The 17,265-nt window shown below is 48.7% G+C and overlaps 2 protein-coding genes across 2 annotated transcripts; one reads left to right on the plus strand and one right to left on the minus strand.

Annotated features, from left to right (window-relative positions):
- Positions 1-8,192: 8,192 nt before the first annotated feature.
- LOC119363404 (formin-like protein 11) lies at positions 8,193-14,546 on the plus strand. Its single transcript, XM_037628750.1, has 6 exons — positions 8,193-8,962; positions 10,024-10,567; positions 10,649-11,513; positions 11,871-12,067; positions 12,686-12,921; positions 13,147-14,546. The coding sequence occupies exons 1-6, from the start codon at positions 8,810-8,812 to the stop codon at positions 13,975-13,977; spliced, it is 2,826 nt and encodes a 941-aa protein (XP_037484647.1). The 5' UTR covers positions 8,193-8,809; the 3' UTR covers positions 13,978-14,546.
- A 418-nt stretch (positions 14,547-14,964) lies between these two features.
- LOC119363405 (protein H2A.7) lies at positions 14,965-15,967 on the minus strand. Its single transcript, XM_037628751.1, has 2 exons — positions 15,666-15,967; positions 14,965-15,419 (listed from the first exon to the last, which is right to left on the minus strand). Exons 1-2 carry the CDS (start codon positions 15,852-15,854, stop codon positions 15,204-15,206), a joined length of 405 nt encoding a protein of 134 aa, XP_037484648.1. The 5' UTR covers positions 15,855-15,967; the 3' UTR covers positions 14,965-15,203.
- Between the last annotated feature and the right edge of the window lie 1,298 nt (positions 15,968-17,265).

The following is a 17,265-nucleotide window of genomic DNA, read 5'->3' on the forward strand; positions in this document are numbered from 1 at the left end:
AGGAGGAGGAAGAGGACGAGGAGGAGGAAGAGGACGAGGAGGAAGAAGAGTACGAGTCCCCTACGAGGGGGAGGAAGAAAAGAACAGCCTCCTTATCCTTAGAGGCAGATTCGCCTAAGAGGGGAAGAACAATCATCCTCGAGGCGTCCACCACGGCTACCGACAGCAGCCCGGAGTGGGATCCCAGGGCCCAGCCCCTAGTAAACTCGTAAGTGCATGAAATCCGAACATGTCCATGCATCCGGAGTGTAATATTTCGATTTGCACCGTACTTTTTATAGTCCGGCGAGGTCTCCTGCCAAACAGTCCTCATCGGAGGATTCGTTGAGTTTCGATGCCTTGGAGAGTGAGACACCTCCAAGGGCCCCTTCCCCAAAGCCTGGTTGTGACACCGAGGTGTCGTCCCAAAAGGACCTGAGCCAGGGGGGGGCGTACCTCAGGGGCCGAACACGCGTGAGCGGCGGTTCCCATGAACGTCGATGGCGGGGGCGATCTTGGATTCGGCTCACAGCCGGACACAGTCCCGGAGACCCTTGAGGCTCCGGGATCAGGCAGGCAGCCCATCTTGACTGGAGGGGGCGATCCTGCTCCACCTGCGACCTCTGTCCAACCAAAGGTGTCGGGCGGCCTATCGACAGCGCTGGAGAACACTTCCATCATTGATGAACATCGCGCCCTTATGGGCGCGGTGATAGAAAAGATTCAGGCCGCCGAGAGCGGACTGAATGAATCCTGCATCAGCCTTATAAAAGGCTTGGAGATATGTTTTAGGAGTTGTTAGAAGACTGTCATAGTATAGGTAGTAGCCCCTGATACACTGTTCGGAGAGGACAGGAACCGGACAGGGGATCAAATCTCCGTCCGCAGGAGACTCAGCTAATGACATATATCTATTTCTTTATGAATCAAGCGTCTGCAGCGACTGCCTCCTCTCATACTGCGGAGGTGTCCGGACTCAAGCAGAATCTGGAGCGGGCCAAAGAGGAACTCGACCGAGTGAAGAAGCAGCTGGAGGATAAACAAGGTATGTTGAAACTTTAGTAAGTTTTAGCACAAGTAAGTAGTTGTGTCTAACTTAAAGCATTTATATCGCGCACTCTAGGGGCAAATGCCGAAATTGAGGCGCTTAAGAAGGCTGTTGCCTTGGCCGAAAAGAAGGCAGCCGCGGAGTAGGCTCTCCACGAGAAGCACGAGGCCAGGGTCGTGGAAGCTGAACGAGAGCTTCAGGAGGCAGTGAATAAAAGCGAGACTTTGGAGCAGAGTCTATTATTGAAAGAATCCAAACTCGTCCAAGCTCTCCAGACCGCAAATGATGCTCAGGAGGAAGCCCAGGCTGCTCTGAAGGACATTCAGGAGGCGCGGAAGATTGCGGCTGGTAAGGGTTTTTCTTATTCAAAGCGATTTGTATGCGATCGCAGGGAAGATTCATGGTGACCCATTGAATCCTGATTTTTCTAGGGGTGTTTGTGGATCCGCCATGCAACATATTTGACGCTGCCCAATTCTGCCGAGCTGAGGAGAAGGAAACTGCAGAGAAGCTCTTCTGGTCGCAGTATTTGGCGCCGAATTATCCGGTGCCGTTTGTCGACCAGCTGAAGCAGCTGATCGAACTGCATCAGGCGGCCGAACTAGCCATGAAGGATTTGGTTATCCGGCTATGGCCCGCCGAGCCTATTCCGAGCAGTTTCTTTGGGCTCCTGAAGCGAATTGTGAGTGTCTGCCCTCGGATGGACGTCATTAAGCGGTCGGTTTGCATAGAAGGTGCACGAATGGAATTTACCCGTGCGAAAGTGCACTGGGGGAAGCTTGATGCTGAGAAGCTGATGACCAAGGGGCCGCCGGAGGGGAAGGAGCACCGCAAGCCCAAATTATATTATGATGGTGTCCTGAAAGGGGCCCGCCTTGTGGCAGAGCAATGTGCAAAAGACATTATTTTTCCCTAAAGGCAGTTGTGTTGTCCTTTGTAAGGCGGAACAAAGTCACTTTTATGTATGTGCCTGTTATGTGTAAATTTTATTCCTGCGCGGCCGTTTTATATGTTAGCCTTGAGAGTTGGCCAGTCGTCGGCTTCTGCCCCCATGTAGGAACTACGGGGGTGTTCGGGATACACCTGAACACTCTTTATCCCATTCTTGGGTCCATGAAGGAGGTGTTCAGCACAGCGAACCAGGCAATCGGACTATAGGGATTTATTACTCTCACTTAGCCATAGGAATTCGAGTATGGGAGGCGCAGCCCCTGGTGTTCGGAAGACCGCACGAGGGGCTCTAATAACGCCTGATCGGTAGATCAATCCTTTGCACTCTGCATTTTATTATGGCATTATGCGGAATAAATCATTAAAGATTTTACAACCTCTCGAACAGCTGACCAGCTCTCGCCTTATCATGATAATCAGTTTTCGGCTTTCTCTGCTGAGGTGTTCATCCGGAAGAACCGGGACACAATCGCAGCAGTTCTCCCAGCGCTACCTTAGCCGATATTGCGGAATGTAACGTACCAAAACATAGGAGCCGGGCAAACCCAACTAATGACCCAAGACATGATTCGGAGCTGATGCATATAATGTTATAAGTTCGGGGTGCCGAACGACCGAGAAGGTGGTCGGACTTTATTGCCATAGTGCGGGTGCAATGAAGCCCCTGGCGTTTTAAGGCATGACACGATGTTTCGGATGCCGTGATGACAAAATGTCGGTGAGAAATGATAGCGGGTAAGCGTCAAATGACTCTACATGTTGTATTCAAGTAATTTGTCTATGCATATGAGTACGGTGCATGTTATAAAAGAGAGGCATGACGGCAGAACCTGTTGGGACTGGGCGGTAGGGAGCTATGCACAGATCTGAAGTAGTATCCGGATTGTATTCGGGTAGGGTGAAGATACCCCCTTTGTGCGTCCAAGCTGATTCCATGTCGCCGGTCTAGTTATGCGTAAAGGCAAACCTGCAAAAAATGCTAAAGGTGTGTGCGTGCCGCACAGTGGCTGAGCCGTGGGATGTGGCCCGTCCAGCTTATGCCGGAGGGTCTTTTTGAGCCCTGATCAGGCTGAGGTATCGTGAAGTAGTTCGGACTCCTTTATTGGTGTCCGGGAGTTTGGCTGTCAAATCAATGTTCGATTGAAAAAGCCGCGACTCGCTGCTTCTGTTACTAAGATAGCCGAATACTTTTCGGTGCCGAGGTGAAGTTCGGTCTTGCCCGTAATTGTGACTACATTACGTGGGTCTGGTGTTTTAAGGTTGCCGTAGGCATTGTGTTATAATGCGTTGAGTCGCAGTTTATCCTGGCAGTGTTGAATAGCCCCTGCCTGGAGGTGTAATGTTGAAGATTTATTCTTCGGTATGGCAATCTTTCGGTGATCCGAAGACCATATCCAGAGTGGCGGGGCCTAAATGACCTTCGCGCCTTGTTATGACACTCTGAAATGAGTTTTTAGTCGGTCTGATCCTCGAGTGATCAATCGCTATCCGACGCACTGTGTCCTTGCACAGCAAGTTAGGACTGTTGTCACCACCAATAGGGGAATACCTCTGGTTGATATTGGCCGGACAGTCTAGTCGATCGAAGATGACCGGTCGTATTTTTATACGACGGGGCAACTTGCTTTGTTGGGGTGACGTCCCGAAGAGTGTACGTCTGCTCCTATGTGGATGGTGCTTGTCATGTTCACGGCTTTGGTTGGCGGAAGAAATTTCTTTTGCCCTGTGTTGTTTGATGATCTGGGCTTCTTGCCCTGGGACCCCTTCTTACTATTTCCGGTGTTTGCCTGCCAACCTATTTAAAGACCCAGCATTCTCTATTGGTATGATTGGCTGCTGTTCCTGGGGTACCATGAATTTGACATGGGCGGTCAAGTATGCGGTTCAGGCTGGAGGGGCCCATGTTTTGAAATATCTTCTCCCGCTGAACGGGCTGAGGGTTGCGGGCTCCTGTATTGACTGTCGTGTCCTGGGTGTCATCCCTTGTCTTTGGACGCTTATATTTGTTGTGTCAGGGTTTGTGGACGCTGCTCCTGGCTGCTGATGTGCCCAGGGTGCTTGCTATGTTGTTGTTTAGTATGCTTTCTTTATCTTGCGCGTAGCCCCTGGCCGTAGTGTATTGGCGGCGGGTTTTAGGCTGTCGTCCGGGCTTTAGTGCCTCTTCCTCGAATTGAGGTAGTAGCCTACGCTTTGGGTAATATTGTGTTCGGTGCTTGAGTCCGTATTCCTCCGCTGCCCGGGCCTTAGTCCGTTTGTCTGTTAGCATATCCGGATCTGCTTGTAGCTGTTGTTGCTTCTTCTTTAGGCTTCTTGCAGTGGCTATAAGCCGGCGCTTGAAGCGCTCCTGCTCTATGGGATCCTCCGGTACACCGAATTCGTCGTCACCGAGGCTCACCTCGTCTTCGGAGGGAGGCATATAGTTATTGTCCTCAAGTATCCATCCGTCGCCTGTTCATCTAGGCTAACCTGCCCGTGTTCTTGTTCGGCTTGCTCAAAGGTGGGCTGATCAGGATTGTATTCCTCTTCGGCGCCATCTGGATTATTTTCTTCTCCAGTGCTAGTGTTGTTGTGGCGGGGCTTGGAGCGGCGCCGATGACGCCCATGCTTTGATTTCTTCCCTAAGGGGTTATCTCCTGTTGCCTCATCGCCATTGTCTTCCTTGGGAGTATCCACCATATATACATCATATGAAGAGGTGGCAGTCCAGCGCCCTGTGGGCGGTGGTTTCTGTTCTTCTCCCGCATCGTCGTCTATACCGTCGATGTCTTCGGAGTCGAAGTTAAGCACGTCGGTCAAATCATCGACCATGGCTATGAAGTGGGTGGTGGGTGGGTGACGAATTTCTTCGTCGCTTGCTTCCCACTCGAGCCGAACATAGTTCGGCCAGGAATCTCCTGAGAGAGAGAGAGACCTTAATGAATTTAGCACATCACCAAAGGGGGAGTGCTGGAAGATATCCGCGGCGGTGAATTCCATGACCGGAGCCCAATCAGATTCGATGGGCATGGATGCACGCGGTTCGGGACCTGCGACCGAAGATAAGTCCGGGGGTCCGGAGACACAGATTTCCTTAGAAGCGGAGTCTGTGTTCTGCTCCAACGCCGATAGGTGTGCGACCTCCGTGGCGGGGTCCATCCACCCGTCCTTAGATGGCACGATCTGCTCTGGATCAAAGTCCGGAGCCATGGCAGGCGCGATATCCCAAATACTGTCCGACGGCAGATCTAATTCATGCGCGTGGCGATCGTTCGACGCTCCTGACGTGGGCTCGAATCGGTCGAAGATAAAGTTTCCGCGGATGTCGACAATATAGTTTAGGTTCCCGAACCTGACCTGACGGCCAGGGGCATAGCTGTCGATTTGCTCTAGATGGCCAAGCGAGTTGGCCTGCAGTGCGAAGCCGCCGAACACAAAAATCTGTCCGGGGAGAAAAGTCTCACCCTGGGCGGAGTTGTTGAAGGTTGGAGAAGCCATCAAGCCTTACAGCGACGACACAGAGAAACTCTCAATGAAAGCACCAATGTCGGTGTCAAAACCGGCGGATCTCGGGTAGGGGGTCCCGAACTATGCGTCTAAGGCTAATGGTAACAGGAGACTGGGGACACGATGTATACCCAGGTTCGGGCCCTCTCGATGGAGGTAATACCCTACTTCCTGCTTGATTGATCTTGATGATATGAGTATTACAAGAGTTGATCTACCACGAGATCGTAGAGGCTAAACCCTAGAAGCTAGCCTATGGTATGATTGTTGTCGTGTCCTACGGACTAAATCCTCCGGTTTATATAGACACCGAAGGGGGCTAGGGTTACACAGAGTCGGTTACAGAGAAGGAGATCTACATCCGAATGGCCAAGATTGCCTTCCACGCCAAGGAGAGTCCCATCCGGACACGGGACGAAGTTTTTAATCTTGTATCTTCATAGTCCAATAGTCCGGCCAAAGTATATAGTCCGGCTGTCCGGATACCCCCTTATCCAGGACTCCCTCACCCGTCGATGCCATCATCATTCGACGAGGTTGAAAAAGAAGGGTGCGGCCGCCTGCCGCCATCCTTGAGCCCAGCTTGAAGCCACCAAAGGATTTTAGTTGTGGACAGTGTTTTCCTTTTAAAAAAGAAATGAAGCTAGCCACCAAGGCATTCATCAAAAAGTAAATTAGTGTCACTTAAATTTTATTATTTGTAAGTTGACATTGGTGCTCCAAATATATAGGGGCTAATGAGTTTTTCCTTGCCTTTGACCATAAATAAAATCACTAAAATATGAGATGAGATGATGGATATAAAAGTTATATCATTAGAAACTCCTTTCAAATACGAATTTAGCGGCATCCTTTGTATAACATGCATGTCATTATTGCACTAACATATGCTCAAAGGTAACTCATAAAACGTATTACTACCTCCGTCCTGGTTTATTTGTCCCCTTTCTAATTTGTACCAAATTTTACCAAAATATTTAACTAACAAAATGTTAAAGCATGTCAACAAAGATTATATCGTCGGATTCGTATTTGAACATAGTTTTCAGTGATATAATTTTTTGTGACATGTATGAACATTTCGTTAGTTAAATTTAGGGAAATGTTTGTAATCGGCGGGCTGGCGCAACGCTCGGCCGGTCTCCATCTCCACGTCACGCAATACATCCACCCACGCATCAAAACAGGCCCACGCACCATTGTTTATCCTTTCCTTATCCCCTCACGAGCCTTCTTGTCCATTCATTTCCCACTTCCTCTCCTTTTCCCCATGGATCCCAAACCAGTTCTCATCCGTCATCGCGCAAGGCAATGGGGTGAACATGGCCTGCACCTTCTCCATGCGCATGGCTTTGACGGGGGGCGGCGCTGCTAACCACTACCCGGCGGCAGCCTTGGGGCGGCGTGGCGGAGCGGGTGCTGGAGACGGGGGCGTCCACTGGTGCTGGAGACGGCATCCAGCGATGCTGCAACCGCTCGAGCATGGCGCTGCCCACCATGGGCACGGTGACCACGCCGATGAGTGTTGCAACCGGCAAAATGTTGGAACCGGCTGAGCCCGGTGCTGCGACGAGGCGGCGATTTTTGGTGTGACGAAGTTTTTGCTGGAACCAGGGCACCAGGCAGCAGCGGTGCTACAACCAGCAACGAAATTTGCTGGAACCGGCGCTCGTCGGTGCTGGAACTGGACGCCCCCTCTCACCGCGGACATTTTTTTGCTGGAACCAACTTTATGTTTTGCTGGAACTTGCTAATTTTTTTGCTACATCTACTTCTTTTTGGATTTTGCTTCGTGTGTTTTTTGCTGAATGGAAGTGCCTCGCACGGTCGGCGTGGATTTTTGCTGGAACTTGCTATGTCTTTTGCTACATCACTTCTTCATGTGGTGGTGATGGGTGATGTTTTTGCTACAACTGGCGAGCATTTTTGCTACGACCGATAATTTTTTTGCTGCTACCGGCAACCTGAGAGTGAGTACTCCTTTTCTGCGAGCTCGTTGTCGGCAATGCTATAATCGGCGCCACCGGAGTCGCGGCCGGCTACGACCGGCGCCACGGGGAGCTGCAACCGCGGGCGCACATTGCTGCATGCACATAGCCGGTAAGAAACGCAGGAGGCAACAGCGGCTGCGACGAGGACGGCCGGCGGTGAGAGCAGCGACCGGCGGCGAGGGAAGCAACAGGAGAGACGTGCAGGCGGTGCTTCCAAGCCGGGCGCGTCGCTAGTCCATGGCGGCGCGCTTGAAGCTTTTTTTCTGATGGAAGCTCTTTTTCTAAAAGAAAAAGACATCCGATAGAGGAAGGGACGAGAATCGTGTGGCTACCTGCTGTTTGATCCGACGTTGTTGGTGCGGCCGGCCCAAATTTCGACCGGCGCACCGGCGCATATCACTCGCCTTAAATTTATGATCAAAATTTGACACAAAATATAATGGGATCAATAAACCAGGAAGAAGGTGGTAGGTCCTAGTATTTAGACGGAGGCAACACAATATATTTCAAAAATGGACGCATGTGTCCTATGTTTAATATGCTTTCTCAAATTTTGTGCTTTGAACCAACCGTGGACGGAATGTTCTTGACAAGAATGTAAACGAAACGAAAGGAAAAGAAACGATTTACGAAGTTGCATATCCGAAATGTGCGTGACTTTCTCTGATTCTCTCTGTACAGTATGCACATCACCGTCCTTGTTCGCACTTACCACGTCTCTCTCTCTCACTCTCTCTCATCTCCTCCCCGTTTCTTCGTCCATCCTCCCCATTTCAGCGGCGAGACGAGAAAAGAGAGAGGGCGCGCGCGAAAAGAATTCGCTGGCCCCCTCGGCGGCTCCAGATCACGCCCAAATTCGTGGCTCGTCCAGCCGCCAATTTGGTGGTGCCTTGTGTTGGTGCATTTTCCCAGACCTGTTCTTTCTGTGATTGTTTTCAATCTCTCCCGCGTTCTTGCGGCTGATTTCTTGGACGGATTTCTCCGGCCGCGTCTCCGGATTTCCTCGATCTGGGGGCAATGCGGCTGCGCATTCGGTTCTCTGCTTCGGAAGCCCCCCAAACCCCCCACCATTGGTGATTATTTCTGAGCTTTCTCGCCTTAAAATCGGCGCGTTTCTCGGAGCACCTCGAGGCATCTGATTTCAGAAGGTCATTGCCCCGATTTCACGCGAACTTGGGCGGGGCATTGTTCTGAGTTTTTTTTTTGTCAAAACATTTGTGCCGCGTCACTGGACTTCGTCGGCCAATTGCTTCAGGGAGCTCACGGATTTGTTGCCCATCGCCACTAACCTCCCGCCGGTAAGCCGGAGGAATCACATTGCGATGGTCGGGTCGGTGTAGGAAAGAGCAGGCAAAAGATGAGGCGCTGCAGGGGAGAATGGCTCCTCGTGCCGTGCATCATCTCCGTGCTGCTCTTTGTACCATTGGCCTGCGGACGATTGCTCATTGGCGCAAGCGATATGTCGCCGCCTGCGCTGACACCATCCTTCATCAAGCAAGTAGACGATTGGGTGAGTACATTATCCATGTATTTCATCGCACTCGGTAGTAACATCTGTAGTGAGATGGTGCCATTCCATAGTTTGTGATCAAGAGCAAAGTAGTTTAGTTTGGGTCATCTTAAGAAGTGAGAATTAACTTATTAAGTAGTATCAATCCTTTTTGCAAGAGAAAAAACCGGTTCAGGAAGGCAGGAATTGCCACCATCGAGATCATAGAATGATAGAATTGCAAGGATTGTCCGGCTATATTTCTGGTATGGTGTTTAGGTTGGTGCCTTCGCTCTATTAGCTCATGATGCCGACATTCAGAATTGGCATGTGGTGCTCTTCGAATTACCTGTGACAGAAGAGATAAGATCACTGAATTTCTAGGGGTTCCCAGAGGCCAAAGCTGTTTATGATTTTATACTGCAATTGAAAATACTGACCATCCAGATTAAAACCCTGCAAGCAGAAGCAGAGATTTTGAAACAAAATATTAACGTTCCCTCCTGTTAGGTACACATCACTGCACTGGTCGAACATCTTTATGCGCTAATGATATCTTTTTTTTTAATTATTACTGCCTATTTAATGAGTAGCATGTGTCGGATTAATTCTGTTATTATTGGTACTATGATGCATGTAGAGTTAAGTAAGGAATGTGATGATAATATGATATTTAGTCCAACATACTAGTAACGTTTTACAGCAGGTAACCTTCAGCGTCGAATTTGATGGGATAAAAAATTGTACTCCCTTTGTTCACAAATATAAGATGTTCTGACTTTTTTCTGAATCAAATGTATATAGACATGTTTTAGTGTGTTTGTTCACTAATTTCAGTTTGTATGTAGTCCATTTTGAAATATCCAAAATATCTTATATTTGTGAACAGAGGGAATAGTTTCTAACTGCTGACTCTCACTGGTACTTCATGGTAGTAGTTTATATTTTTAATGGTCTGGTACTTCATGGTAGTTTATATTATTATTCTGAAAAGGATGCGCACCTACTTTATCTCATTAGCATCTGTTTCTGATTAATTCTCATGCACTGACAAGGGTGACCACTCGTTACGATATCTATAGGTGGAACACGCATGGCTCAAATGTGGATTGGACAAGAAAAGCCTTCAAGATGTTAGAAACTACTACAACTACAACCATGTACTTGATATCATCCATAGGATATCTGACAATAAGGGAACTTCCCCTGTCATTGAAAAAGGTGCCAGCTCATTGACCCCAGAAATCAAGCAAACTTTGCTGATCTGCTTAAGCAAACAGAGTTCTGAGGTTGCAAATAACCTACCCGATGGTTATATCAAAACACTTACCGCCTCAATAAGAGGAGAGCTGGCTCCGGGACCTGCTCCTGCAAATGAAGCAGTAAAACCTTCGCCAGGGAAACCAGCTGAGGGTGCTTCATCAGAAGCAACTACAAAAAAGGCAGTGCCTGCAACTAAATCAGTAGGAAAAAAGGACAGCGATGGCATGCCAACTACCAATGTCATTGGTGTGTCCTTGGTTGTTATAGCACTTTTAGCTCTTCTCTGCGTTGGCTGCTGCATGTACCGTGAAAGCCAGAGTTCTGCGGCTTCTGCCTATGATAATAAGCAACTCCTGAATCTATGTAATGTCTTGTATCATCCATTTTGCTCCAAGTCAAAGTTTTCCTCTCTTCTACCACTGACTTTTATGCTTTCATTTGCAGCGGATTCTTGCAAGTCTTCCAGTGTAAATCTAATAGATGTCACTAAGCTGGGAGCATTGCCATTGCAGTCGGAGGCTGGCCAAAATGGCCATGTGAATCAAAGTTCACAGGAAGGCCCAAACACTGATGAAATTGGCTATGTGAGACTAAGTTCACAGGAAGGCCCAAACACTGATCAAAATAACCATGTGAAACTAAGCTCACAGGAAGACGCAAACACTGGTCAAATTAGCTATGTGAAACTAAGCTCACAGGAAGACCCAACCAGTGGCCGAAATAGTGATGTGAAGCTAACTTCGCAGGAAGACCCAAACACTGGCCAAAATAACCATGTGAAGCTCACATCGCAGGGAAGTGCAAACACTGATCCAGCAAGCTACAGCAGTTCCACCGAGTCAATGGCTGCTTCTGTTGGTTCTGTGCAAGGATCAACACCAATGATGCCACCTCCAGCACATCCTCAAGTACTTGCGCCTCAACCAAAGGCTCCTCCTCCACCACCAGCTCCTCAAGCACTTGTGCCGCCTCCGAATGCTTCTCCAGTTCTTTCCTCTGGACCTTCACCGCCACCAGCTCCAAAAGCCTCCCCGCCTCCTCCCTCAGGACCCTCACCACCTACTTCTCCAAAAGCTGCACCACCACCACCACCACCATCAAAATCTGGTGGACCTCTCCCGCCACCACCAGCGCTGCCTGGTTCTTCCAAAATGCGTCCACCATCACTTATGAAGTCAGGCAATAAAGCAGACACAGATGCGGATTCTAGTGAAGCTAAAACAAAGCTTAAGCCCTTCTTTTGGGATAAAGTAGCAGCAAATGCTAATAAATCAATGGTGTGGGATCACCTTAAAGCTGGATCATTCCAGTAAGTTGGTAGAGATAGCTGAGCTATATACTCCCTCCGTTCCCAAATATTTGTCTTTCTAGGCATTTCAAATGGACACAACATACGGATGTATGTAGACTTATTTTAGAGTGTAGATTCACTCATTTTGCTCCGTATGTAGTTACTTGTTGAAATCTCTAGAAAGACAAATATTTGGGAAAGAAGGGAGTAGTTATCTAGACAAATTCTTAGATTTGTGTAGATACGGATGTATCAAGTCACGTTTTAGTATTAGATACATCCATATCTAGACAAATCTAAGACAAGAATTTTGGGACGGAGGGAGTACTATTGTAAGATCGCACCATTTTATAACTAAATGGTACTTCTTCACAGGTTAAGCGAGGACGCTATTGAAACACTTTTTGGTTGTAATGCTGACAAGAAGAGTGGTGATGCCAAAAAAGATTTAACATCAAAGGAAGCTGCCCAAGTTGTGAGGATACTTGATCCTAAAAAGGCACAGAACCTGGCCATATCATTGAAGGCGTTGAGTGTTTCAGCAGAGGAAGTTTCTTGTGCAGTTAAGGAAGGTAAAGTGTACTGTCACTCGTTTATACTGTGCAAGTGCATAGCTCTTCCTGGATGAAATGCGGCTTCTTCTGATTCTTGCCAGTCTTGTAGATACAGTTATTTTATTTTATTTTGGGCAAATCTCCAGTTTTTTTTTAAGTTGCAGTGATACATTGAATACTTATCCAGCTTCTGGTCTATAACTCCATGCAATAATATATCAGCTGCGTATATCATTTGTGTCTTCACAATCAGGAGTTACGGCTATTCTTCTGTGCTAAGGACAATGAATCACTTGATTTCATTTGCTTCTTCTATTTTTCAAAGCAAATAGTACACATTTCTGCTAAACTGATGTGAGTCTTGTCTTCTAGGTTAACTCTAATTCTTGAACTAATAACAAAGTCAGCAAGATTATGTAGCATGCAAGTGATGTCAAATGCTCAAATCGGCATTTGGTTCTAGACTTAACCACATTTGTGTACATCTGGCCTCCATATTTTGGAATGGACGCCTCAAGCATGGGTTCATGTGCTTCTGACTATTCTATTTGGACATTTAGAACAAAGAACATGTTGATTAAATCCTATTTCCTGATAACATCTTTTGCCTTATCAATTTCCCTTGATAATTTGTAGGAAATGAACTTCCATCCGACTTGATACAGACCTTAATTAGATGGGTCCCGAGTACTGATGAGGAGCTCGGACTTCGACTATATACTGGGGAACTCTCACAGCTTGGTCCTGCAGAGCAGTTCTTAAAAGCAATCTTCGACATTCCTTATATCTATGAGCGCCTGGATGCATTACTTTTCATGGCTGGTTTACCAGAGGAAGCTTCAAATGTAAAGCAATCTTTTGCCACCTTAGAGGTAATAGCATTACCATTATGACCTGTTTGGCTTCCACACTATATTCAGTTCTGTCGTATGACTTGTATCAGTCTTGTTTGATGCTCTCTAGTCCTTTAACCGATGAACATTTTTATCAAGTAATAATAGAGATTATCGTAGTGTAGATGTTTCCACTCTTCCTGCACCTTGATGTTTCTACCGATCTTCTTATCTCTGCTATCTTGGCATTTAAATCCTGATCAGATGGCTTGTGAGGAGCTTAAAAACAGCCGTCTATTCTTGAAGTTACTAGAAGCTGTTCTTAAAACAGGGAACCGGATGAATGTTGGCACGTTCCGGGGAGGAGCTCAAGCGTTCAAACTAGACACCCTGCTCAAGCTTTCCGACGTCAAAGGAACTGATGGGAAGATAACGCTGCTGCATTTTGTTGTTCAAGAGATGATTCATTCTGAAGGTGTCCGTTCTGCACGGGCTGCAAAGGAGCAGACGGGCAGCATATCCAGTGTGGACAAGAATGATCTTATTGAAGACGAATATAAACAACTAGGTCTGCAGGTTGTGTCCAGTTTAGGAGATGAACTTCAAAATGTCAGGAATGCAGCAATCCTTGATGCAGATCAGTTGACTATGTCGGTAACAAGTGTTGGCCACAGGCTTGGCAAAACCAAAGAATTCTTGAACACAAGCATGAAAAGTCTGGATGAAGATAGTGGGTTTCACCGCAAGCTTGTGCATTTCGTGGAGCAGTCTCAAACTGAAGTTACTTTCTTGCAAGAGGAAGAGAAGAAAATACGGTCCTTGGTAAAGAGCACTGTCAATTATTTCCATGGGAGGACAGGGAAGGATGAGGGCCTTCGTTTATTTGTCGTAGTGCGGGATTTTCTTGCAATGCTTGACAAGGTGTGCAATGAGGTGAAAGAAGCATCAAAAGTAGCTCCAAAGAAAACGAAGACTGAAGTTACTCTGCCTTCCCGCACACCCAGATCTTTTCAAGATCCCCGGCGTAACCTTTTTCCGGCAATTCAAGACCGGAGGGCACATAGTTCAAGCTCTAGTTCTGACGAGGGAAGTTAACTCTAAACGAAGGTACTCTACCTACCTTTTCCTTGCAGCGCTTGGAGGTTTGCCCTTTGAAAACATTAGTAAGAAGAGATGGAAAATCAGAGCTAAAGAAAAGGCAAGAGATGGAAAATTGACGATAAAGCCAACTCTGGCTTTGGTCACTTGTTGCAGCAACAGAATAAAATTGCTGAAGGAAGGCAGTCATCTTCCATAACGTCCTTGACAGGCAATTGTTGCACTTTGGCTCCTATATCAAACAAACAAAGGTGATATTCACGATCAAGATGGAGAAGTCGAAACGGAAGCCGTCGAAAGGGGTGGCGAAGAAAACTGACCCCTTAGTTAGGGCGTGCATAACAGGGAGGGAGGAAGAAGCAGCAGGCTGGCTGACTGACTGTGTGACACTGCCTGCTGTTTTTTCGCTTAACATTTGTACCATCACAGAAAGGAGAGGAATAAATACAGCATTAGAAAGAAAGAGATGCACCACACGGGCTCATAAACATTGGATTCTTTTGCTTGCGCTTGACAAATACTTTTGCAAAGAGCAATTCTGTAAATTGTCATACTTTCAACTGAAACATCCTGTGTGTTCGCGACTTGGTGTGCCTTTTGCAATGTACCAGATTCGCACTGCTGTGCTGTCGTCTGGATAGTCAGGGCACCCAAAACAATGTGCAGCGCTGCTATATGTGGACTGATAATTGTTTCATTTCCCTTGCCATTTCTTTACGGAATCCTTTTTTATCCCGGGTGTTAGATCGCAAGCATTTCCTGCCAAAATGTCTTGCTCGTGAAAAACTTCGCCATCTACTCCCCGCCAAAATTCCATTATCACTATCTCGAGCCGTAGCACAACTACGGATTGTAAAGAAGAGCACACATCTCGTTGTCGAACAGCTTCGCAGATTAATATTAGTAGGATTTCGCATCTATATCTCGTTTTCTAACCATGAAACAATAGGCAAGAATTGACCATGGAAAGAACAGAGCAACGAATTGGCAAGTAAGTAATCCATAGGTGCAACGTTTTATAGAACATAGCAACGAATTACAGAGGATGTAAACATTGTCCACACCTAGTTTAGCATCGGTACAAGCACACAGATTCAGAAACTAATAGTACTAACATCCTAGTAGTAGTAAAACGCAACACCTAGGCAACACTTAACTGAACACGCTACTACACAGAACTGGATACAGCCGAGCACCCACGACCTCAGAGGAGGAGTCGTCATCTAGCTATCGTCGTCGGCAGCCACGGCCTTGCTGCCTCCGGCCTTCTTGGGGAGCAGAAGGTTGTGGATGTTGGGCATGACACCGCCGCTGGCGATTGTGACCATGCCGAGCAGGCGGGAGAGCTCCTCGTCGTTGCGGACGGCGAGCTGGATGTGGCGCGGCACGATGCGGGTCTTCTTGTTGTCCCTCGCCGCGTTCCCGGCCAACTCCAGAACCTGCACAAACAAGGGAATCGCAACGGTTACTTCCAAAATTCCACAAAGCTTCGAGTGGAATTAGCAAGCAGAACCACCTATGCCCAAACAAATCTGAGAGCCGGCAGACGCAAGTATTATCCTCATCCGAACCCTAGAAATATTCCCCACTTTGCCGAACCAACCACCGATCGACGGGTCACCAACCTCTCGAATTCACCACAAAAAACAGCAAAATCAGGCAGCGGATAACAGAATCCCACGAACCTCAGCGGCGAGATACTCCAGCACGGCGGCGAGGTAGACGGGGGCGCCGGCGCCGACCCTCTCGGCGTACTTGCCGGCCTTGAGGAACCGCGCGATCCTGCCGACGGGGAACTGGAGCCCGGCCTTGGAGCTCCTGGAGATGGCCTTCTTGGCGGCGCCCGAACCAATCGCCTTGCCCCTTCCGGCCATGTCTACAGTACTCCGAGGGGATCCGCGGTTGTGAAATGGAAAGCGAGGCGCCGGGAGGAAGTGCGGAGGCGGTGTGGTGTGGGTATTCGGCTGGTAGGCAGGAGCGGTGGGTGGGGATTGGGTTATATAGGCGAGGGGATCCAATGCGAGGGGAATGCGCGGATCGGTGACGTGGCGGAGATTACGTGCGCCGAGCGGCGAGATCCTGTCCGTCAGATGGGAAGAGCCGTGGAGCGGTTGGTTTTTGGCTTGCCGCCTCGGATTTTCACCGTTTCGGGGTCGGTCGTACGCCGCCAGCTGCTCTCCGCGGCTATGGGCCGCCGGCTTTGGGGCTTCTGTTCGGTTATTTCTCTTTTTCTTTTCCTTATGTCAGAGATACGTGTTTCTTTGAAAGGAGGCGCTTGCCCGGCCTTAAACTAAAGCACTTACAAATCCAACATGACCGTTAAAGTGACGCAATATTTAACGAGCAACAAAGCAAAGCAAAAGAGATACATGCCCGAAGGCGGATACATAGCGGCGCAACGCTAGCATAGACGATGAAGAAAGGGAACTGTTACAAATCAGTCGGATGATTTTCTAAGAAATCATCCGGCTAGGCAGTTGTCTGCTCAGCGCCTGGTAACCGTTGGATGGCAACAACGTCACGGGAGTAGTAAGCATGTGATTGCTTCAACGCAGCGCTGCTGCACCCTGACAAAAGCTCCACTGCAGCTTAGCGGCGTCCAACGAAGCTCCAACGCTGCGCCGACGGCCGGCGAAGCTTTAATGCAACTCCGGTGGAGCTCCAATGTAGCACCAACGGCGTCCGGCGAAGCTCCAATGCAACTCCGACAGAGCTCCAACGTAGCAACGGCGGCTCGGGCAAAGCTCCAATGCAACTCCGGCGGAGCTCAAACGCAGCACCGACGACGCCCGATGGAGCTCCAACACATCACCGAAGGCTCCGGTGAAGCTCCAATGCAACGTGTGGCTGATGCCTCATGGCAGCGCCGGCGGCGTGGTGAACCTTCATTGCAGGCGGTTGAGGAGAGATGCCCCGTCGCAATAGCAGCTCCGCCGCCCGTCGAGATCTGCGAGGATACAACACCACACGTGCTTCCTGGAAGCATCCCCGCAACCGACGAGATACAGCAATTGCAACACTCCTCCCCGACAGCACCGGCGGCGTGGCATCCGACATGCTCGACAACACCAGCCACATGGATAGTTGACGACGCTCGGCGAACACTAACTGCAGCAACGGTCGTTGCGGGTGCTGTGGGGTGCTAGGCACGCCGCCGCCTGGCAACATCAGTTCACCACCGGCGATGGTGGCAGTAGCTTGCAATGCCGTTGGGGCTTGGGCAGCGCTTTCTTGCGTTCATGGGGCACGACGGGTCAACGAGAGAAACAGAGACGAGAGATGGAT

This window comes from Triticum dicoccoides, chromosome 2B, assembly GCF_002162155.2.
Source record: "Triticum dicoccoides isolate Atlit2015 ecotype Zavitan chromosome 2B, WEW_v2.0, whole genome shotgun sequence".
In the NCBI taxonomy this organism is placed as follows: domain Eukaryota; kingdom Viridiplantae; phylum Streptophyta; class Magnoliopsida; order Poales; family Poaceae; genus Triticum; species Triticum dicoccoides.